Source organism: Suncus etruscus, chromosome 6 (genome assembly GCF_024139225.1).
Source record: "Suncus etruscus isolate mSunEtr1 chromosome 6, mSunEtr1.pri.cur, whole genome shotgun sequence".
NCBI lineage: Eukaryota > Metazoa > Chordata > Mammalia > Eulipotyphla > Soricidae > Suncus > Suncus etruscus.
In genome coordinates, this window is record NC_064853.1 from 86,000,018 (window position 1) to 86,025,818 (window position 25,801).

At 34.4% G+C, this 25,801-nt stretch overlaps 1 protein-coding gene across 2 annotated transcripts in view; it reads right to left on the bottom strand.

Moving 5' to 3' along the window:
• Positions 1-2,621: 2,621 nt before the first annotated feature.
• The window catches only part of TBL1XR1 (TBL1X/Y related 1), a 91,961-nt gene continuing 68,781 nt past the window's right edge, over positions 2,622-25,801 (bottom strand). For both annotated transcript variants that reach the window (XM_049775222.1, XM_049775221.1), the window contains 6 exons: positions 21,565-21,686; positions 21,343-21,417; positions 16,682-16,809; positions 15,648-15,813; positions 10,179-10,280; positions 2,622-8,743 (listed from right to left, as the gene is read on the bottom strand). In XM_049775222.1, the coding sequence (XP_049631179.1) occupies positions 8,717-8,743; positions 10,179-10,280; positions 15,648-15,813; positions 16,682-16,809; positions 21,343-21,417; positions 21,565-21,686 (620 nt within the window). In that variant the 3' untranslated portion in view covers positions 2,622-8,716. The remainder of the gene's footprint in view (positions 8,744-10,178; positions 10,281-15,647; positions 15,814-16,681; positions 16,810-21,342; positions 21,418-21,564; positions 21,687-25,801) is intronic.

A 25,801-nucleotide genomic window follows, 5' to 3' on the forward strand; every position in this document is an offset into this window, starting at 1 on the left:
AACTTGGAAAAAGGACAGTGCATTAGCAGATATGTTCGTGACAATTAAAGTCATTAATACAATAGCAGAAGCTTTAGTATGCTTTTTTTCCCCCAGGAAGTAAATGGACTAGAAGATGTGTGTGTATGTGTGGCAGTTGTTGTTTGCATAGGCACAGCAAAATATGGGAGAAATTGGAAGGAGATACCTTTGGCCTAAAAACCCTAAAGTGTTTTCACCTAAGACCAACTCCAGTCTCCAGGCCTACTAGGTTGTCTGACCCCTTTGACATTCTCTGTGGTCCCAGAAAGAGTTCTTCACCATCACAGTTGTTGCTGTCGGGTTTCTGTAGTTATAGATCCTGGTTTCTGTACAGGTTCTATGTTGAAGTGCAGTGTGTCATAATAGTGAAGTCAAGAGGAGAAATAATATACAGTAGTCAGAAGGACAAATACCACAAGTTTTCATTTATCTGTGGTATAGAGTAGAATGCCAAGGACATGGAAAGTATCACTGTGAATAGGGAAACCCTCGGCTCTGTATTACAGAAGTGAGAATGCCAAGGAAGTGGATAGAAAGAGGCAGATTGGTGCTAACATAGGGGCATTGATAAAAGGCCCTTGGGAAAACTGTTGGCACAGTAGTGAGGTTAACTACATATGCTAAACATGGCAAGAAACACTATTGTAAACATGTGTCCCAATCTATAAGAATATTTTAAAACTTGGTAAGATTTGGCCAGAAAATACAGCAAGGCACTTGTCTTGCACAACTGCAATCTCCAGTTCAATCTCCAGCATCCTACATGGTCCCCCAATATTGCAAGGGGGTAATTCCTGAGTGCAAAACCAGGAGTAACCCAAGCATCACTAGGTATGGCCCCAAATCAAAACCAAAAAGTCTGTTAAAAAAAACCCAGAAAATGGTGGGTTCTTGGTGAGACTGATACTGGTTGAGGCTTGGAGTTGGAATATTGTAATCCTGAGATGCTATTAATGCTATAAATCATTGCTTAAATTAAAAAGTTTTCATTATTTTGTGGCCTCATTATAACTTATTGATATTATTCTCTACTGAATGTACAATGAATATACTAAGCACTTTCCTTAAGAATTCCTTACCACCATCACCCATCCTTAATGAGTACTTTAAAATAACAGAGTAAAAAATGGGTGGGTGGTAACTTTTTAAGATTTTTTAAAAGTACTTATTAAACAGAAGTGTGCCTGAAAATCAATGGCTGATTTTGTGCTTACAAATGTTACTACATCATTACTTAAAATAATGAAGTAGGACTGGAGAAAGTACACTAGTCTTCCACCCAGTTGATGTATTTGAATCTTAGAACCCCAAGAAACACTATGAATAAATCCTGTGCACTACTGTGTGTGGTGGCCAATAAAAAAAAATGAAATAAAATTAAACACTTTAGACAACTATGCATTATTTTCTAAGGATCTGGATAGATCCTTAGAATAATTTAGAAATAAAGTGATCATTGATCCTATCCTCCCACTCTTCATTCTGTTGCACAAGACCAAGTTTATAGACATCACACATACCTTGTGATACCACTTACCTAGCTCAGTTAAGTTTAGTGTCTGGCAGATTTCATCATAAGGTTTTAAAGCAGTCTTACAATTGGCTAAAAAATAAAACTTACCTTCAGTTTAGTCCTGTCTTATTTAGTAAAAGACTTCAAGAACTTAAGTACTTTTATTCAAGTTCAAATGTTTATTTCCATATGCTAAAAACATTTCAATCTCCCAAAATTTAAAAAGAAAAAACAGCTGTATTTTTTCCTATTAAAGTTGAATCATTTGATGAAACAGCCGTCATTATAATAACATGCTTGAGGGCAGCTCTCCACTTCTGCTAGCAAAACTATTTTCTGGCCTCTTTCTCCTCAGGTGTATTACTCCTCAGCTAGCCATAGGAGAAAACCAGATGATTAATCTGCTTAAGTGGTGCATGAAATTAAAGCCACGTAAGATATTTTGGCAGAAAGGAGTTGGACACAGCTATGTGTAGAACACACAGAATCCCCTAACTTGATGGTGTGAGATTCAGGATGATGTTTTCAGATGTCTGATCTCACACAAAAATTTCAGTGCAACATGATTTCCTTTTCCTTTCAGTGCTGGGGATCAAACCTAGTGTCTTATGTAAGCAAAGCATTTTCACTTCCACAGAACCATGGTTTTAAAGCACAAGTTTAACAACTGGTGATACCTATTCAGTGCTTAATTCCTCCACAGAAGACATGTCCCGTACCTTTCAATCAATGTTTTTGAGAATTCGGGAAATGTGGTTTCTTCCAAGACCATCCACTCTAACACTAAATTAGCATAACATGAAATTTCCTTTGCATTTTCCCCCCAAAGAAATGTGATATCCTGTTTTTTCTTCAGAGGTGTGCAAACTTTTCATTATTGACTAAAGAGACAAGTCAATGGATGGGACCTGGTACCTTTTTGCCTGTGTAGATTCTACTTTACTAGTCTTGGTTCTTAAATTGTGAATTGCTTACACAATTGATCATACAAACCCAACAACCAAGAAACATTATTTGTCTTCTGTACTTTACTAAAGACTTTGTGTTTAATATATTTTAAATTATAAAGAAATTACAAGAAACTCCTAAAAATTTAATACAAAAATATTACAAGTTAGGACAAATAAGCATTGGGATGACATTTGAGAAGAAACATGCAAAAAGAGTAGCAGACAGTTAACATTTCATTGCTGACAAAGTGCTTTGGTACAGCAGAGAAAGGCACCAAAAAACTATTGTCCAAAGTGACTTTTTCTCCACTGCATTTTGCAAATGAATATACTGGGAAAACAGTAAACTTTGATCTGCTATATATAATGGGTTTTAAAAAATGTTGATTCATTATAATGAAATTAAAAATCCTCCTATGATAACTCAAATTAATTTCAGTTCTACCTAATATCTATATGGATTTTAATTAGTAGTCCAACACTTTTTAAAAAGATATAAAATACAGAATTACTATTAACCATTATGCCATGCAAAGTAAATTAACTCTTTGAAAATAAAAGGCTGCCAGAAGGTTCTAGCAACTACAGTAGCTTGTCATTTAGTAATGCATATCAAAGGTATTCCTATGTTAAGTTTTTCTTACAAAAATGAAAGGTAAGTTTGAAGAAAGATACAAAATGCTTTGCTAAAAAAAAATAAATGGGGGAAGGTGGTAAAGATTCTTTTAAAGTCTCTAACTTAGTTGTAACTGGTCTAAATAAAACAGGTCTAATATCTTTCCTCATAGCTTGATTATAACATTTTTTAGCCACATAACCAACTAGCAGGGAAAAATTATTGAATCAAAATAGGTCTATGTAAAGAACAAAATGCCATTAAGTGAAAATAGAGCATACTTTCCTACAAACTCATCAATATAATCATTTTTTTGTGGCTCAACTGCATACTAAGCAAAGGAATCTGAAGTCTTCTTTAAATTTATGTGAAATAATGTCCCAAAATACAATAATGATTTTTCAAATAATTTAAAAGTAACAATTATGCTTAGTTGGTTAAATGCTCTATTATTCTGTAATAAAAATAGTAAATAATCCCTTCATTTAAAAATCTCATTTCCCGTGAGCAGTAATAAAATAGTAAATTTTGTCATTTTACCTATGGGCTTTAATATAATTTGTAAAACAATGTTTATGAAAGACAGTGGCTTGGGTTCTAATGGCAGCTATTTAAGTTGGTAACACCAATATGGGAGAGAATAGACATATGTTATGAAGACTGACTCAGCAAAAAGTTTATTCTACAATAGAACATTGGAGGAGTAAATGCAATTAAAATGTAAACAAGAAATTGTAAACAAGAAATAGCATCCCTCTCTCTTTACTTGACTAGTAAATAGTCTATACAAACTACATAGATATCAAAGGTTTTACATATGTACACAGCCAACATAATATCAAAATATATTTTATTCTGGACCTCTTTCAGATCTGATTCAAATTACAGTTGTCAAAGCAATACAATGCAAAGGGAAACTGCGACAACAACAACAACAACAACAAAAATGTGCCTAGAAAGGATAAAAGGGTCATTGGGGACAAATCATTGTGATGTGGAACCAAAATACATCGTAAGTGTAATTAACATGGTCCAGGACAGCATAGAACATCTATATCAGTCTTCCTTACACAATAATCATGAAAACTGAACAATAATAAAGTTCTTCAACATGTACAAAAAACTGTCATGGGCTGGTTTACACTTTTACAACAGTTTTAAAGTTAACTGGATAACTAAAGAAATGATGCAGACATTTAATCCAGTGCTATAGGTAGGCTCACAGAATTAGACCCAAAGGATTTGTAATAATCAAAATTAGAACATTATAGCTACAATGTCAAAGACAGGAAAGAAGAAAAATTATTTCTGAATTTAGGGAACAGAACTACATAATGCAGCCTGTGTGTTTTGTCTTCAATGAGATGGAAAAATACAAACTAAATACAACATGCAGAATGTTTTCTTGAACTTATCCAGAAATGCTAAAGAAAACATCATGAAACAGTTTTTTTTACTCCAGGAAAAAAAAAATATGCTCTAGTTATTCACCCTGCTTCAACACTGTCAACATGAAGGCAGAAGTAAAGAATGCTAGTAATACTTCAGAACTACTGATAAGACATCAATTTTCTAAATCAGTGTATTAAAAAAGTGAACACTTCCTCTTTTCTCTCTCCTACTAACTAGAATCATGTTTAAAATATTGATCTTGAATGTGACACTTCAGAGCTACTACTGGAAGAAGTGATTCATGACTTCTGTACTCTCCTCCTTCCATCCCTGCTGTTTTGGAAGGGAAAACAAAAACAAATAAAAACAAAAACAATCAGGGTCTCTTGTAAATTTGCTGCTATTCCCCCAAAACGTTGGCATTTGCTGCCATGCCACAATGTTGGTCCATGAAATAGGATTTCTGTGAAAACTGTCAATAGTAATACACCAAATGCAAGTACCATCATTAGCATGCAAGAATAGAAGCAGGTTTTATAGAAATGTACAATATGATTAAAAAAAAAAGAAAAAGAAAACTGCTTTGAAAGAGTAAATAGCACTGCATTTGAGATTTATTTTTTCTGCTTATCTAGTAAAACACTTTTGCTCATGTAAGGATGATCACCAGTGATCCTTTTATATGGCAAAAAATGCATACTCCTCTTTAATCCTCTACTCAGTAATAGTTTACATCACTCTTAACAAAACCATTCTACATAAACAGCTCCTTAAAAATAGTACTCTCTCATTAAATCTAATTTGACAGAAAGAAGTTTAAGGAAAAAAGGAGTGCTTATAAGTGAAAAAGTACAAATCTTTGGCCTTTCTCTTGACATCTTTATATGTCAAAAAGCAAAAAACCTTCATGTAATTCAACCTAATGATTACTTTTTTGCACCATAATTAAATTTTTACACCACAAAAGGAGGCACTTTCAGTATCTGTAAAAGGTTTGTTTAATCCTAAAACATACTTACCCAGAGAATAAGTGAAACAGATTTTTATACCTAATGCCTACTTAAAAAAAAAGTCACAACTTCTAAAAGTCATGTGAAAGTGAATGATGGTACCTGATCAAGAATAAGAAATGGGTTTTGGAACCAATGGAAGAACTTAGTAGACTTGCTACAAAGATAAGGAAAAAGGGATATTCCTTTATGATGCTTAATTAATAGGGACAGCTGCTATTTCTTTATACTATTTAAATCAATAAAGACTCATTCAAGTTTTCCTTTCTATTTTTCCTTATAAGTTTCTTACAGCTTATACAATGATATATGCTAAATACCATAGAAAATCTACTGGATCAGTTGATCTTCATGAATAAGTTCTCCAGAAAAAAGAAAATAGAAGGAAAATAAGCAAGAATCTCAAATACAGAATTTTACAGATTGTGGAACATGGTCAGTCTCTTACAATCAAGTTACTGCTCAAATCAGAGGCAATCTTATTTTTGTCAGTTGGAGCAGCATCGTGGCACATCAGCAGGCAATGATGATGTTGAGAACAGCAGCAAAAATAAACAATCATATGCTCATAAAGAACCCAAGCCTACAAAATGGATACCTTTCAGATGAAGTTTATACTTAAAAGACCCAAGACTTCAGGACAATAAAGCTCTGTATTTATAATCTTTCATATGTTCTATTGTGACTCTTAATCTTAAGTAAAATAGCTAAAGATTTAAAAAAAAAAAAAAGAGAAAAGATGGCAATACAATAAAAATGTAGCTGTCTATTTTGGCAGCTATATTGCAGAACTGTTTATCTTTCAATCAAATGGGGAAAAAGTTAATTGTATGCAAATGAATAAATTGTCCATATCAAAATACAAAAGTACTATCAATAATCACCTCTGACTTTCAGATTTAAATTCAGTGCAATTGACAAATGCATCACTAAAGGAAAATGCAGCTTAAACATACTCAAAACATTTGTGTCTATTCCTGGGAGCACATTTAAAAATTATTGCACAGACTTTTTTATTTTTATTTATTTTTTAAAACAACAACAGAGGTCACCACAGATGTGGACCTCTAGCAATAAAAGCAGGATTTCAAGTGCCAGATATTCAGCATATTAGGTTTCCTACATAAGTCACAGGGTAATAGTTCTAAGTATCTATAATGTGATCCAAAACCCTAAAAACAGCTGGCACAAAACCATCATGAATGACTGCCTCTCTGGATGTAAATTTTTAAAAATATTATTACAGTATCATAGTCCCCACTAACAACAACTGGGATATATTTAACAATGTATTGTGAAATTATGTATATTTTCTTTACCAATAGCAAATGCTATACTACCTTAGTAAAACCAAGACTTGCTTCAATCAATGCTGTTTTGGAAAATAGCAAAACAACAAATGCTGAAAATCAAAGCTGCATTACTTGGGTTAAATCAGTTTCTACTTAAAATATAGGTTAAAATTTTAGTAGTAAATGCCTCAAACTAATTAGTGACAGAAATAGTGTTATAAATTTACTAAGCTTGATAATAAATGATTCCATATTTAAAATCTTTAGACATAAATTTGACAGCTATTCTCTTCAAAATTGACACTTCTGGATTCTTATATTAATCATGACAAACCCTGTTAATCACACATATAAACACAGCCCCATGCTATCATTTGTAAATTCTGTATATTTTAGCTTTTAGTTGCATGAGCACAAGGTTTGATTTGATATCTATATATCTTTAAGAAAATACTTGGCATTATAAACAGAGTAAAAGACATGATATAGTAGTGATTACTGAAAAAAAATAGCAGCTTACATCTATCTATACTTGAAAATATGTAGTCACAAGTACCACAAATGCAGAATCAGAGCAGCAGGGAGGTTAGTGCAATTATAGATTTTTAAAAAATTATGAATCATTGCTATTTAAAAACATCTTGAAGCAAGTCTTGTTTTAAAGATTGTTTTTTTAAACTAAGGTAGCAAACATTTTGCCATGTAATGGCAGTGTTATATGCCGTTATCTTGCTTTGTATAAAGAAAAATAACATGAGATTTTTTTAATACTGGAGTTTGGTTACATTACATATTTAAGCTTCTACACAGAATGATGGACACTTTGAGAAGCTAATCCTTATCCAGAAACATTTTAATCTCTTAATAAACAAAGCAAAACAAATAAACGAATAACATAAAACCAAACCTACTTTGCTCCTTTTCACAATAGTGCACATTTTAACCATAATTTAGTTATGGCTACAAAACATCAGAAGATTTTTTAATGCATCTTCTCTATGGTATTAAAAAATTTTTGTGCCCGTCTAGTCTTTAATTGACAGAAATATGTCCCCCAAAAGAAACTATTGCATTTAAGCCACATCACCAGAACAAACAACCAAAAAAAAAAAAAAAACCCAAAAAAAACAAGACTAAAAAACAAACAACAACAAAAATAAAAACAAACACAGAGCATAATACCCTTTTACTGATGTGTCTAACAGATTGACTTGACCAAAGTCATATATTTTCATTTAACTTCCAATTTCCCCCTTCAACAACATGCACCAATTGAATATATGCTCTGGGAGCCATAAAATGTACCAAACATCTATCTCTTCAAAAGAATGCTTTAAAATATTTTTAAGAATTTTTTTGTTTGTTTAAAAGGTGAAAAAAATATAAACAAGAAACTGATTCACTCCCTTACTTCATGCATTCATAAACTAAACCAAAAACAAAGTTTAAAAGCAAGAACAAACTACTGCTGCAAGGTTTTGTAAGTCCATTTTCTCTGTACATACAAACTGCTCAACTATTGAAGGGAAAAAAAAAAGAATATAATCCATGGTGTCTGCTGATTCAAAGGGGAGAAACAAGGCTGTCATTAGTATCCATACTGGTATATGTATGGGCTGCTTTTATAACGCATATTTCTTTTTCTCTTCTGTTTCTCATATCCAAAACATCTAAATGCTATTTTAGGGGCACAGCAGATTAGATTCCAGCACTTGGTGAACAGAATTCACAAGCTGTGACAAAATTCTGTCATCTTCAGGGTGCAATTTTGTTTATATACACTGTATGTATATATTTCTTTTAGATTTGGCTGTAGTGGACTGGCCATGGTTCAAGTGGGACTATAGCAGTACATGGGTCAGGGACAGTCATTTTGGCTATGTACACATTCATAGTCGGTCCATGGCTTCCAACTAGTAGCGCTATTTCCGAAGGTCTAATACACAAACCTGAAAAAAAAAAGTATATTAATCAACTACTGTGTTAAGAATGTCAACATACATTTTAAGATTAATCTCTGTAATACACTTTGGAATCTATATGTCCAATCTCACAAAATTGGTAAAGTAAAAACCATTATGACAAAAAGGCACTTAATATAAATCAGAAAACCTATGTATGTAGATGGGGGAAATGAACATGGATAATATTAATATGACAAAAGAAACACAACTCAGATTTTAAGGACCTACTAAGCTATTGCTTCAGCAAGCAGCTAATGGCCATTCATTTTTCATCCTTCCCCTTCCCCCATTTTCCTTCCGAGCACTGGAACTCAACTACCAGGAAGTAAAAACATACAGATGCCTATGGTATTCAATAAAGAGCTGATAAAATGCATCTTGAAAGTCTGTTTCTCAAAGCAGAAGGCAGTAATCTCTATTCTTCCATCTCGTGGCCCACCAACATTCTCCAGTAGGGAAGAGAAGGTAGAAATAGGAATTGAGAAGCTGAATCTCTCTGAGTGGTTATTTTACTATATTTACTTTCTCAAATGGTTACACTGCAAGGATTTGTTCATTTAATTCTGAAAATACTCTTGTGAAAGAGCCTGTTGTTTCTATTATTTGAATCAATAACATAGAGTATGCTTCCAGTTTAAAAGATAAGCACCATATCATAAATTTTTAACCATATTTCAATGTATAATCATCACAAATTTTATGACAAATTTTGCAACTAGTGTTTGTATGTGTGCATGATCATAATGTGACTCTAAAAAATACTTGGGGGCTGGAGGGTAAGTAGGTGCTTCCCTTGCATATGGCTGATTTGAGTTTGATTTCTGACATCACATATGCTGCCTTGAGCATTGAGTATGTTGTGCACCCTCAACCAAAAGTAAAAATCCGAATCAGTCATTTATATGTATAACATATATCATGCATTATATAAATCACTTATTATTACATATTTTTGGTATATGACTAGGATCCATGGAATACTCATGAATATACATTGTACAGACCAAACTGAAGAGGGAAGACATTTCATAGAACTACTCATGGTGGCTGGGTGTACACACTGCCCTCCCCTGGGCCTACAGCTCTTCCTAAGATTGAATGACAATACCATTGGCACTGTAATGCTACTATATAAACTGTGTGTTAGTTCTCAGAAATATATTGGCAGTGCACATGAGGGAAATGGCTGGTAGTACAGCCAATGAGAAATGTACATCAAATTGCCACTGGTGAATATATACTTCCTCTTGCCTTTTAAACAGCACAGTGAAAATAATTATACCATGTGACAATTATAAGCTAAAAAGACATAAAAGTTTTTGGACTAAAAAAATGCTACAATACTTCTGAGGCCACTAGTACAAAGGCAAAATTCATTCATGATGCTTACACATACTAAAAAATACTTTATTATACTTACTGAACCATCTGATGCACTGGCTCCAACTTTGTCTCCTGCTGCATTCCAGCAAACTTCAAAAATTCCACCTGTTCCCCTATAGCTATGAACTAGAGCACCTGTCTAAAAAAAAAAAAGAACAAAAACACACACACACACACACACAAACAAACAAAACAGGAAAAAATCTTTAAAATTTAACGTATCTTACTGTAAGTTCTAGTTGAGAGACAAAAATTATAAGACTTTCATTCTAGAAATCATAAATATAATTTAGTTTCAACTCCAAAGTAAGTAAAACTTCTGAAATACAAGGTAACACCTAGCCTGACTTAATAACTTGTTTATGAAGAAGTCACTACTATTCTCCAGTACTGATAATGTTTTTTATCTTAGGCATAGTTAGCTTCTTTGATACAGTTAACATTAGTTAGAGATAACCAATTTATGACCTGGAGTAAATTTGTTATTAATGTTGTATTCATGAGATTAGAAAACATGTAGAGATATAAAGTTAAAACTAGATTATGAAAAAAAATTCAGAATGTAGTATATTACTAGTAAGATAAATTAATAATACTATTAAAAACAAAATATACCAATAACTACAATTCCAATTGATTAGCCATTCCTTAGTTAATAGTCACTCTAAGCTAGGGGAGGTATAAAAAAAAGTGAAGAGTTATCTTATTCTTTTCATTTGTTCATGTGTTACATTCCACATGAACAAATGATATCCCCAGCACTGCTTAATTGGTCTCCCCTGCCTTTTTTTTTTTTTTTTTTTTTTTTGGCAACAATAAGTGTGAGTTCTGGTGCATGCCAACCAAGTATGGGCTCCCTATGGGAAAGCATAGAGGTTACTAGAAAAATGACCATTCATTACACTAGGTGAATTGTAAGTATAACTTAATTGTTTTATTCATTTAGTACAAATATAGTCGAGATTCTATTGAGAGGGAAAAAATAATGAAATTTATGCTTCTGATATTTAGGCTTGACAAACCAGACAAGTATCTTGGCCATACTAGAGGTAATAGAGCTAATAAAAGTATATCCTATTGAAGGGGGGGCCAGAGAGATAGCACAGCAATAGGGCCTTACATGTGGCTGACCAGGAGAGATCCAGCATCCCATATGGTACCCCAGCCTGCCAAAGGCAATTTCTAAATGCAGAGCCAGGAATGACCCCTGAGCGCTTGCTTCTGCATGTGGCCCAAAAATCAATCACTCAATCAATCAATAAATATAGTTTTTTTCTTAAAGTACTTCCTACTGAGAAGACATTGGCACTAACATCTGTTGGAAAAGATGTAGAGGTAAATTGTGTACACTGTTGATGGAAATGTAAACTGAGGGGAGTCATTATGGAAAACTGAATGAAGATTTCTCCAAAAAGACAAAAACAATAATAAACAATCCTTTAAAAATTTCATATGACCCAGCTAATCTGCTTCTGTGTATTTCCTAAAGAATACAAAAAACTGGGCCCGGAGAGATAGCACAGCATGTTTGCCTTGCAAGCAGCTGATCCAGGACCAAAGGTGGTTGGTTCGAATCCCGGTGTCCCATATGGTCCCCCGTGCCTGCCAGGAGCTATTTCTGAGCAGACAGCCAGGAGTAACCCCTGAGCACCGCTGGGTGTGGCCCAAAACCCCCCCCCAAAAAAAGAATACAAAAAACTAATTAATGAGACACCATTATTCCGTTATTCATCAAATCGTTCACTATCAAAAACTGGAAACAACTAAGTGTTTCATTAGAGTTGAGTGGATAAAGAAAATGAAACACACATACACAGTGAAGTACAAGTCAGCTACATAAGACAAGTACGGGCATGTATGTGCAAGAAAGACCCTGGTATTAGCAACATCAGGGATGACCTAGGGGTCAGGACTGTTTCTTGGCCAGGGTCACTGAGATATTTTTAACATCGTTTTGCAAATCAGACAATCCAAGCAGACAGGCTGCAGGCTGCTGAGAAAGAACACAAGTGCTGTCTTGTATCAGAAAGAGACCATAGGATTTCAATGGCCTTATAAGGCCAGCTGGCCGGCTAAGCCCTAATCCTGACCTCAGGGGTAGTATGGTTAGTAAAGTAAGACAAAGACAAGCACCATAAGATTTCATTTACGTGTAGTAAGGAAACAAAAAACCATAATAACAAAAACAAACTTTTAGACTCTAAAACCAAAGTAGTAGCTATCAGAAAGGAAGAAAAGGTGTAGATAATTCAGGTCAAATGTAGAGTGAAGCATAAAATTAGACTTAAAGTGGTAAACAAAAGGTACTACATCAGATGGATAATGGTGTTTAATATGACGCCTATATGATGTTATAATCCAAAGTACATCAACAAAATTGAATTATCCAATATGGCATTATCTATATAAAATCTTAACATGAAATAGTAGTACCTCATTTATCTCAGTAATAAATACTATATTTGTTAGTCTCTAAGAAGGAAAGGGAAATATAAAGGAGGAATTTTAGCTATATCTATAAAATTTTATTATATATAAAATAAAGAATATCTCAAATAGATATGGCAAAATATTACTATTTAGTCAGGACCTTGGGATATAGACTATAGTGAAAGTCTCATGACCCAGTCCTGGGGGTATTGGGGAATGTGGGTCTCGAAGCAATGCTGACACAGCAAATATTCTACACAAGGTTAGGGAGATACAATAGGTTCAGAAACTTCTTCCACAAGCTCTGCAAGCAGGCAAAGACACCAGCAGGCAGACAGGCTAACTGTGGGGCCAAAATCCAAAGTAGTCTCTCTGACCTGAGGTCTTTTTTGGGAGAAGTAGGACCACCCCCATGGGTGGAGAACAGGTAGAAGTAGGGAGCCAATCCCTCCCAGCTGGGACAAGCACAAACAAGAATTACCTTGAATAGTTTAAAAACCTAACAGTAGATGTTGAATATTCATCATTAAAAGATAAAAGGCTCTGAAAAACTGATGGATTGGCATAGTAGCTCTGCAACTATAAAACTTCAAAACTGCTGTAAACTAATATCTAATACCAGAACTAAAAAAATATAAATAGAAGTTAAAATAAACAAAGATTAGCTTGAATATATAGACTTATTTTGTTATTATTTATATTTATATTTAATTTGACTATAATTTTCACTTCAATTGGACTCAAAATTAGTGTTTTCCCGCAAAGTACAAAGTTAAATAAAATTTTATAAATCAGTATTTTAAGTAAATATAGTAGCTTTCCAGACTATTATCTAGAACAAGCATATATTTAGATAAAAAGAGTAGAGCTAAAATGGTATGGGTAAAATACTAAGATAATAAAGTAGAACTATTTTCTTGTTATATTCTTTGGGATATACCTAGCAGTGCTCAGGATATTACTGTCAAGGTATTCAGGATACCATAAATGGTACAAAAGATCAAACTTAGGTTGGCTGTATTCAAGTGTCATACCCAATGTACTATATCTCTAATTCCTTTCCTCTGAACTTTAATTCAAAATACAACTCAAGAGTCCAACTTCATCAGACTATATTCCTAGATATTTCATATGAAAAATATAAAACAATGATACTAAAGAATATCTGTATCCCTATGTTTATAGTAGTATTATTCATAATAGCCAAAACATGATTTATCCTAAATATTCATTAGATGACTGAATAAAGATGCTGGGATATATATATTTTTACTGAACTACTACTATCATTTTGAAAAGATAAAACTGTGCCATTTGGAACAAAATGAATGGACCTAGAGATAAATACAGTATACAAGTGAAATAATAAGTGAAAGAAAACTAAATGATGGTTTCATTCATTTGTGGAATAGGACTAAATTAAGCCACACCCAAATCAATAAAACTAATTCCCAAATAATAAAAATCATGGTGGTTATAAGAGAAAAGCAAAGAGTGGAAGGGATGAGTAGAGAGGATCTTTGATGGTGAACTGTTGCTGGAACTTTAGTGGTAGTAGTAGTGAAAAAAAAAATCACACAACACACACACACACAAACACATATACACACGTACACGTGTGTGCAGAGCTAGAATCCCGTAATTTCATAGCATTGTAAGCCAGTGACAAATAATTAAAAAAAAACTTTAAATAAAAAATAATAATTCAAGAGTTTATTTCTCTAAATATAAATATTTCAAAGCCAGAGAGATAATATGGAGGGGTGAGGCACTTGCCAGTATATGGTTGACCTGGGTTCAATCCCCAGCATCCCATATGGCATCCCAGGCACAAAAAAATTAAGTGAAATATAAAGATATCTTACGAATCAAAATACCAGTAACAGAAAAACAAAACCATGATTATACAGTTCATAGAAAATTAGAGTGGCCACTAACATACCGCAAAAAATTTCTCAAATTTCGTAACAGAAATACAAATGTAAAGACACAGGAAATTAAAACCTACACACTGGACTGTTGGAGAATATTTTCTCCTATTTCCAAGATAGAGAACTCCAATGCTTTTAAATCTCACACACACACACCAAAAAAAATCTTAGGAAGAATGAAGGAAAAAATAGTAGTTTTACCAGTAGGGGATCAAGAAGTAATTGAAAGCAAGACATTTCAGTGTACATATTTTAAGTATGTTTGGGGATCTAAATGGGATCATTTGATGTGCAACTTATTAAAAATTAATACTTGAAAAGAAACAAATTATTCAAAAGAATTTGTGTGATTAACTACGATGGCCAACGAGTTAAAGAAAAATAGACCATAACTGAGTTGTATTTGAGTACGAGAATCAGCTAAGATCAAATAATGAAAAGGAGGTAAGAGACTGCTATAGATACTCCTCGATTAATGACCAAGTTCCTTGAGGAGTATCTGTATCGTAGAATCAGAAATTTACACTTACACAGAAAAAAAATTTTTTGGGGGGGGGTCACACCCGGCAGTGCTCAGGAGACCATATGGGATGCCAGGATTCGAACCACCATTCTTCTGCATGCAAGGCAAACGCATTGTCTTTATGCTATTTCTCCGGCCTCACACAGAAAGATTTTTAAAATTAAGGCAACTTTACCTCACTTTTCTTTTTCTTTCTAATTTTGGAGCCACACCATGTTCTCAGTGATCAATCCTGGTGAGTCTCATAGGAATATAGAGGGTACTTGGGACTGAACCCAAGCTGACCTCAGGTTGGCTATGGGCCCTAACCACTGTACTAGTTCTTCAGCTTCCTTTCTCTACTTCTAAAAAAAAAAAGCCTAGTAATTTAAAGTTTACATTTGAAAGTTATGTGCTGTTATAGAAATCTTATCTTGTATTTAATACTTCTGCTATTCATATTTTAGTCCTTCAAAGATAAAACTTATTCAGGTAAAAAGATATAATACCACTTATCTAAATAAATAAATACATCTTAAACACACATTTTATCTGTAGAATTGTTCAAAAAATTAAAATAAAAAATACATGATTTATTGTTAAATATACTATTATTAAATGTAAGATAACTAAATATGCATACCTGTGTGTTCCAGATGTGCACACATTTGTCAAAAGAACCACTTGCCAGATATCTGCCATCAGGACTGAAAGCTACACTGTATACAGGCTCTTGGTGTTTTGTCAAAGTATGGATGCAAATCCCTCGGTCTACATCCCATAATCTAACAGTAGAATCAAAGGACGCACTGACAAGGAGGAAAAAAGAGCGATTTTACAATCATTGAAATACTCTCAGTTCAACATAATGTACTGATATTCAGCCATTCCTAATAACTAATCACAAATTCCTTACAAGAAGAAGCACTGTATGTTGTCAGGAAGAAACTATCTTGAAACAAAGGTGGGTAGACAAACAAATCTTGAAACAAAGCTAAAAGGGAGCCTTTAGGGCCATCTTCAAAATTCCTGAATTTATGAAAAAGAATGAGATTACTACATTTCTTTGTTCTTTAAATAATTTCTATTGATTTATTATTTTGAACTGTGTTGATAATATACAGATATATACATACATTTTGTTGTTGTATGGTCCATGCTCAGGTGTGTTTGAGCACTATGTTGTACTGGGCTAAAGTCTACGTGTCATACATACAAGGCACATATTAGTTTTATATGTGAGCCACACTGGTGGCCTCTGAGTGATGTTTTAATTTTAACTATTTTTCATTTTGGACACTATGACTTATAAACTGCTACTTGTAAGAAGATTTCATACAGGAATTTCTAGCACTACATGCTCAAACCTGCCACCTCTTGGTCCTGCCATCAATGTCCCAGAATCCCTCACTCTCCCAACCCTAATTCTCTTCTTTAAATCTTTAGAAAATTTTACTATTTTATGGCTCAGTTACTTCGATTTTAATATTTGGTATCACTAAACAGTAGCTATCACCAAATATAAAATTTAGTCTGACCTAAACTAACATGCTTTAAAATTCCCATTTTTAAAAAAAATGTTGAGATATTCTCATTTCATATTTTACCCAAATTTTCTGTCACATTTAACAGAAGTTTTATTTGTAGATGATTCATAAAAATAAACAGAAATATTACCTTGCTAACATAAGGTTGGCATTTGGATTATTTGTCCCTGGCCCTGTTGGACTCCACTTAATAGTATAAATTTCTTTATTATGTGCTTGCAAATCATGGACACAATTGTCTTGTTTCATACTCCATATCTAAAAGAAATGAAAAATATTTAATTATTTTTGACAAAGAAAAAATTCAAAACTTTATATTCCCAGCCCAAAATTAAGTGACAATGCTATAACAGTGACTTTTAGAGATCAAGGGATATTTGCAAGGAAATGAAATGTAATAGGACATACTTAATATTTATCTCTTTAAAAAATGGACAAATTCACTTAAGCTTTTTCTACATAGTCATCATTGTGAGGCGTAAGCAGATCTTTCTGCAAGATTTCTTGTATGTAGTACGATAGAGTACAGATATTCACTAAGGTCCCTGGGTAATACTTCAAGTATGAATGGAATTAGCATTTTCGTTCATACTAAGTATAGTAAGCACTGTGGAGGATGTTGGAATCCTTTTTCAGTAGTGAGAAAATGAAAATGCATGTAGCCATGTAGCCTCAATAGAAAAGTGTAAAGTTTAATTAAAGAAATTCAAAATAAGAGCCACACCCACACCTCACATCTGCCATTCATGTCTGTTCATTCTTCCAGTTCCACACTCAGTAGCATCTTAAGAGATGCAACCCAAGGGCCAGAGCGATAGTACAGCAGCAGGGTGTTTGCCTTACACATGTCCAACCCAGATAGACCCCGGTTTGAATCCCGGCATCCCCTACGGTCCCACAAGCCTGCCAGGAGCGATTTCTGAGCGCAGAGCCAGGAGTAACCCCCAGCACTGTTGAGTGTGACCCAAAACAACAACAAAAAGAGATGTAATCTAAGCTGCAAAAATTTATAGATATACTAGTATTCTAGCTGAAAACTCTGTGGCTCCCTTGAGAAGGGGGATAGGCAGAGTTCCTGTCTGCAAAGCCCTGGCAATGACATCCACAGCTCACAGTTGCTCCATACCAGTGGTCTAACTTCACTGCAAGATGACTAATCTCTAAAGAGACTTTTTAATCAACAAAATCTTCATGTACATCAATTTTGGGAGGCTAAAAACGCTGGGATTTTTCAGAGTACAGGTAGACAGTATCCTACCACCAACCTCAAAACTTCTGAAAGCCTCTGCAGCCACAGCCACATTCTACAGCTGCTGCAATATAACTTGATAGGTCCCTTTCTACAGATTCTGGGTTTCCTGGAGCACATGGCTGCAAATACTTCCACATAACACTTCCAAATTCCTCTATACTGACACCCCAGCAGTAACAGGCCAAATTAGGTAAGTAGTCATAGAAGACAACAATGCTTAATAAACAAAAACAACTGAATGCTCAACTCGTGATAAATAGCCTAATAAACATCCAATGAACCCAACATATTCTTTTACTGAAGTATCTCCTGATAATCCATTAGCTATTTAGCTATAACAAGCAATATAATATAAATTATTATGAATCATAGTGTTTAAATAGTTAAAAATAGAAATGAGAAAAAAAGATGAGGTCACTTGAGCTAATCTCCTATGGGTTTCTATCCAAAAGAATTGTTAACTGTAGCACTAGTCATAAAGCCATGATATTAAAAACTACTGTTTCTCGATGGATAAAGAATAAGGTGATGTATATACAGATACTCCTCGCTTAACAACCAAGTTCCGTTTCAAAGACTTGGTCATTAAGCGAACTGGTCATTAAGTGATGAACTGCATGTACTGTATACAACTGTACTAGTACATGTATATTATAGTATAGTATATGTATAGTACAGTATATGCATAGTACTTGACAATACAGTTTTCTGAATAAGTAAAATAACGAGTAAGATCAAACTGAAGACTTGCACTTGTTTTAATTTGCATAGGTTGTGTAAATTATACAGTACTGCAATGTATTACAGAACATAAAGTTAGTAAAGTAGGTACATTAAAGCACCAAAAACCACAGTACTGTACTGTTGAGTGTACAAGATAGAAAAAGGATATTTAAAATAAAATAAAATAATGTGAAGAGATGGTCATAACTGCGAGTGGTCACTAAACAGGTAGGTCGTTAAGCGAGGAGTATCTGTATAAATACAAAGTCTTATTCTTAAAAAAAAAAAAAAGGGAAAAAGAAAATCCTGTCATAAACAACACAGATGAATCTCAAAAGAGAGAGACCATGCAATTACTTTTACATGAGATTTTATAAGATGCAAAGGCCAGCATAGAGTAAGCGGGTTTGGCATATGTTTACCACACACCTAACCCAAGTTTAATTCCCAGCACCATATAACTGCCCTACCATCTCCAGCAGCATTATCACCACATTGCTGCATTGTTTCCTTGGGCTCTTACACTAAATTGATGACCCAGTTGGCCAAGAATTTTCCAGTGGAATCCCAAGCCTTCTGAACACTGTTTGGGAGCACTTTCCCTCCAAAACAAATAAAAAGAGACAATCCTAAAGACGAACAATAGACTCAGAAAACTGATGGCTGGCAGGATGAAGGGATAGCTAAGCAAAAAGTTTAGTGTTTCAGTTCTAAGATAATTAATGCCTCGTAAGATGTTAAGAGTAGACATCGTATTGACTGTTCTTGTGCTTGTATGGGGGCCTCACTCAGTAGTACTCAGGGCTACTTTTGGTTTAAGTGTTGAGGATGAGAAAATGTGGTAAGAGGGGAGGATTTGGGGCCAAAAGTATGCAAAGCAAAGTTTTCTGGTACAGATTAAGTATTCTTCACATCATGAAACCCAAAGCAAATTATTGATACAGGTCAACTTGTGGAAAGTATCAAAGCAATAATTAAAGTTAAATGGTAAAGCAGAGAATAAGCCTTCCCTGAGCTGAATTTTTATATTAAAGATGTGGAAAGAGAAGTCTCAATATAATCTTGTCAAATATGAATACCACAATTAACTGCTAATAAAAATTCACTGGGCCTCCTCATATTTCAGCAAGATAACTAATAAAAATAATGAATTAACATGTTTAATATATCAAAGGATCTGTTTAACTTTTCAGCATGACAATAATGACTGTAGAGCACTTCCCCATCTTGAAAAGGAATAATAAAGTGGAGTGAGTGAATGAATGAGTGTGAGTGTGTGTGTGTGTGTGTGTGTGTGTGAGTGTGTGTGTATGCACACGCAAAAGTGGCTTTCATTATTATGTCTCCAACCCTATGGTGGAATTTCTTAAGAGTAATCTTTTAGGTTTCCCTCCTTTCTTATCTATTCTTTCTACCTACATACTTTTATCTATAGTCTTAGTTCTAAATGATTACTCATTTGCTGGGAATTCCAGAAACTAGTGCCATCATTTGGATTACTCAAATCTACTGTTCAAACTTGCCATTATCTTCTCAATTTTCTGCCATTTCTTGTTTTCAGAAAATAGTTCCACTATACTTGACCCATCCACTTAGTTTCTGGTTTAGAATTCTATTACCTTTCATCATTCTCAGAATAAAGAAAGCTTAAGAATTTTTAATTCAAGTTTAAGTCTTCAGCTTTATTAATCCATGACACTACACGCTCTAGCAACTGGCTTTCTTTCCTTTCCTCATAATGCCATCTTTTGTTTTGAAGACCTTAAACATCTCATAACTATATAAATACAAGTAAGCAAAATAGATTAAGCCAAAAATTTTCAAAAAGTATTTCTATTAAGTGTAAGAGTCCAGGTTTGAAAAAAAAATTCCCAGCAGAAATTCCACTAGATTACCAACATTGCACTCTGTTCACAGGAAGAAAATTTAACATTTTCCATCATGATAATACTATTAGTAGCAGCCATTTTGCCCGTAGTCATTGGTACTATAAAATCAAAAATAAAACTGTTTTTAGTAGAATTATTATGTTATAGAAATGGGCCCAAAAATTCTTTTGAAACTACTATTATGTTTAACTTTTTTTGTCCAATTTGGGCACCACTGGGGTGAAGCAATAGTAGAGCAGGTAGGGGCATTTGCCCGGCACAAATCCCATTTAGTGCCCCACACACCGCCATGAGTAATTCCTAGCACAGAGCCAGAAGTAACCCCAGAGCATTGCTTTTTAATTAGGTACTATGGTTTACAATGCTATTGTAACAAAGTTTCAGGCTGTACTGGGTTATTCTGTATCTCAAAATGCTTTTATTTTTGTGTTATCTGACTATCTTAGGTAAGAAGTGTTAATTCTGCTTTTGGCCACATAACAAAAAAATGTGAGATGTGTTCTTTGACATGTCAACTATGCTTATTCACAAAGCAATTCCATTATTGATTTTTGCCCAGCAAAAAAGATATCTACTTATATTGTATCAAGCCAATACAATTCATAAAATTTCAATAAAATCCATAAAGATCTCACTACTTAATAACCTCTATCTTTACATGTGCAAAGGAAGCTAATTGCACCAATATGATGACTTTCTAATAATAAAATCAATTTATAGCAGCATTTTTCTCGCATCATAAAGCCATCCTTTAAATATTTCAGGCATTTCAGAAAAAAAAAAACCCACCAATGACTAGCAATTGTAACCAGAGTAAATCCTCATGTAGGTTTAATATTCAATCACCTGAAGCATTGTTAAATGATATTAAAAAGCAACCACACTCTGATACTACTGTCTCCTGTTACTTTTCACTAACCAAATTACCTTTAAAGTCATGTCATCAGAACAGGAGGCCAAGAGATTGCCAGTTGGGTCCCACTTGATAGCATTTACTTCATTCTAAAATGACAACAAACATTTATATTTTCATTATATAGACTAAGGTTTTTATTTTTGAAAAGTATCAAATATACAACTGATAAATGACAACATAAACTATCAAATAACTTCAATGGGGCAGGGTGGGGAGGAAAAGAGGATTCTCACCGTGTGTCCCTGGAATGTTTTAATAGGTCTGTCTTGTCCTAGTTTACAGACATGAATGCACATATCTGTACTACAAGAAGCAAAGGTGTTGTTGCTCTGCCAATCAACATCCAATGCTGGTGCTGGGAAAAGAAAAAAAACAACTTTGCATTTAGTTCACATACTGTAATCATCATACATAATATTTTATTACTTTATATATACTTTTAAAAATACAAATTTTAAAAAGAGGTATCTAAAAAAATTGACAGATTTTAGTTAACCTGTCTCGATGTGACAATCACTATAATAGGAAACATACTGGTCAGGTCATCAAAGAGCTAAACTCCTAAGGGACTGCTCTGTAAATTACCAACATGAGGGGCCAAAGAGATAGCACAGGAGTGTGGCATTGACGTTGCATGCAGCCGACCTGGGAGGGACCCGGTTTGATTCTTGGCATCCTATATGGTTCTCCAGCTTGGCAGGGGCGATTTATGAGGGCAGAGCCAGGAGTTAACCCCTGAGCACTGCTGGGTATGGTCCACAAAACAATCAATCAATAAATATATAAAGTTTTTTTTTAAATTACCAACATGATCATTCTTGATATTTGTAAAATGATTAATTAAAATGATTTTATAAATGCATATTTGTTTACCTTACCCCTTAACTAATTGACCATAAAAAGCAAGTTACTCAGATTCTCGTGTTATTTTTTTGTTTTGCATCACACTGGTCTTGGCTCTGAACCCAGGAATCAATTCCACAGGGCTCAGAGGGACATATGGGATTCCAGAATTGAACCCAAGTAGACTGCATACAGGACAAATGTCCAACCTGCTGTATCATCATTCTAGTGCCTTTTCATGCTATTTTTCTTATCTAAAACTATGGAATAAAACCTTCAAGTTTAATATCCCTGGGTATTATGAAAATCAAGAGAAATGTATACAGAATTTACTTTTAAAATTGCAGCCAGATTACTAAACTCCAAAAGAAAATGTTGGCCACTGATTCTTCCCAGGTAGTCTAGATTGGGCTGAAAACTCTGGGGCCTTCGCAGAAGAGGTGGGGGCAGGTTCCTCTTTCTGCCTGAAGGCACAGCATCCACAGCCACACTCAACGCCCTCTGTGAGGAATGGCCCAGACCCACAACTTAATCATATTAAATTGGCCAGGCCACCAAATTTGTACCAGATCTATAGATCCTATTCTGCAAACTATCGGACAACATCAACATTTTGTAGCGTGTCAGCCAAGTAGACTCTCCAACTATTTGATTGGAAAGTTACATGAAAGACCACTAGGTTCAGTGTGCAGAAAGAGTAACACAGAATACTCAACTAGCACCAACCACAACAGTAAATCCTTAAAAATTTACTTTAGTAAAACCATGGAGTGATATAACAATTCAAACTGATCTTTAATGATCTAAGTTTTGATAATTCAATTTCCCTTTGTGTTGTAACAAACAGTATGTTTGTTTATGTCTGCACAGGAGAGATAGGCTTGGTGGTGGTTGTGAAACTGGAGACTAGTGGAGAGATCACACTGGTGGTGGGATTGTTGTTTGAACAATTAATGCCTGAAATAACTTTTATTTGTTTCATTTTGTTTTGTTTTTGTTTTTTTGGGCCACATCCATTTGATGCTCAGGGGTTACTCCTAGGTATGCGCTCAGAAATCACTCCTGGCTTGAGGGGACCATATGGGACAGTGGAGGATAGAACCGAGGTCTGTCCTAAGCTAGTTCTTGCAAGGCAGATGCTTACCTCTAGCACCACCAATCTGGCCCCTGAAATAACTTTTCTGAACTTGGTAAATTGTGATGTTACAAGAAAAAATTGTAATTGAAGGAAATTACAAATTAAATTCAACACTGAACAAGTTTCATTTTGATTACTTCCTCAACTAGTAATGGAATACTGCAGATGACTTGCAAGTTTCTTGTGATTTTTGTTTTCAAATCTACATCACTAAATTCAAATATCTCAGAGGACCAACAGTTGGCTGACATTTAATACTTAATTTAGTTATGATAAAATTAAATATTCTTTCATTATTTCTGCATCAAGATACAATGCAGATCAAGGTAATGATAACAAGTATTTGGGATAAGCAATGGGAACATACCAGAAACAATAGATTTTAAAAAAAGGAATCTATCATTTTGGTACAGTTGTCAAGAACATATTTTTACTTTTCAATCAAGAATGAAGAAATCAAAAGACACAAATTGTTATGACCAAATAATTGAAAGATGAACTATAGTCATGAAAATTAGGCAATATTAAAATTTATACATAAATCAAGAAAAAAAAGATTTGTAAAAAAAATAAAATTTTAATTCATAGCTAAAATTTTACTATGACCTCATATATATATATACATACTATATGCTTATATACTATACACTATGTATCATACACACGTTTGTGTGTGTATGTGTGTATATATATATTATTATATATGTATGTGTGTATATATATTATTATATATAATAAAATATATATATATAAAATAAAACTCTTGTAACTGATCAGAATGAGACTGTCTTTACCAAAAATTATTCCCTTTGTGGGGCTGGAACAATAGCACAGCTGATAGGGCATTTGCTTTGCACACGACTGACCTGTTTCAATTCCCAACAACCTGTCTAGTTCCCAAACTTTCTGGGAGTGATTTCTGAGTGCAGAGTAACCCCTGGGCATCACCAAGTGTGGTCAAAATCAATCAACCAAACAAAAAACCCACAACAATTCTTTGGCTCCTTCCCATCCTGCTTCTCATCTGTCATCTTTATCTCCTGGGGAGGGTTTTCTAATGTTACTTCCACTCAAATGATGGCACCTGGAAGAATCCACTTAACCTAGCCAGTAAAAACACAGATAAGCACTGAATGATCTCTGTTGTTAATATGCACATCACAACTTCTTAGACCAAGTTAGAGAGATGAGTTCTGTCCATCAACCTGCTCATGGGATTAATTCTTATCTCATTCTGCCCTGCTATATATTCTACAGCCCAGGGAGTTGCCTCATGCAAAGTAACAAACAGGGTTCTGTGTCTACCGGTTTCCAAATATGTTCATACAAGAGAAGGCAAGAAAGAAAACAGACAAGTGTGTTCTCCACTTTCCCTCAGGCTGGGTCTATTTTGGCCAAAGAGCCTTCCACAGAGGTTCCAATTTTCTCTGGGCAATTAAATTTTGTCCTCTTTTCCAAGTTGCTTAAAGTTGTTTAATGCCAGGTTATCAAGTGTTTTCCCAAGCTTCTTTAATGCCCCTGCCATTATTTTATCGTATTCATTGGAAAAAATGGAATGAATGGAATTCTTTCCAAAAGGATCAATAAGCCTCAAGTCTTAAGTTTCTTCACTCGCTTGCCTAGCTTTAGTATATTGCTTTGTTTTCCTATTTATGCGTAGACTTCATTTGTTTGCACACACCTCCCCCATTTACATGCATGCTAGGCCACTTTGGCAAAGTGTGCTATATAGTGTTGAGAGTGTTTTAGTATTGCATCTTATGACAAGGGAACAGACAAAAGCTGGGATGTCAGGAAAATGAACAAAAAGGACAGTTATGTAGTGTGCATGGGTGGTAGGACCCTGAAGCAATGAGGAGGGGCTGGATCAGGTGTGATAAGGAGAGGGTGATAAGGAAAGATATATCTTGTGTATTGTGCTGTTGAAGTGTGGCAGATGGCCACACAGAGCAGCTTCACTTTATCTCCATCCCCCAGGTCTGCTGAGAAGACAGCCATCTGGGCTTGCATCAGACTCACATCTCCTAATAGATTTTTTTATTCATTCATTCATTCATTCATTCATTTTCTCAGGTTATCTAGTTTAGATTTCATTTCTCTGTTTAGAATATCATTCAGTAATTACTACTTTCATTTTTCTACTGCAAGTATTTTTTTTTAATTTTTGGTTTTTGGGACATACCCAGCTGTGTTCAGGGGTTACTCCTGGCTCTGCACTCAGAAATCACTTCTGGCAGGCTGGGGGACCCATATGGGATGCCGAGAATCGAGCCTGGGTCTGTCTCAGGATGGCCGCATGCAAGGTAAACACCCTACCATTGTGCTATCTCTCCTGTCCCAATCACAAGTATCATTACTTAAGATCCCATTGCAAAAACCATTTTAACCAAATGTTTATTTTGCAAATAATTGTTACAGTTTACAGTTTGGGGAAAAGCTTGTTTCAACAGACAAAACTATAATCAAATGATATAAAGTCAAGTATGTCA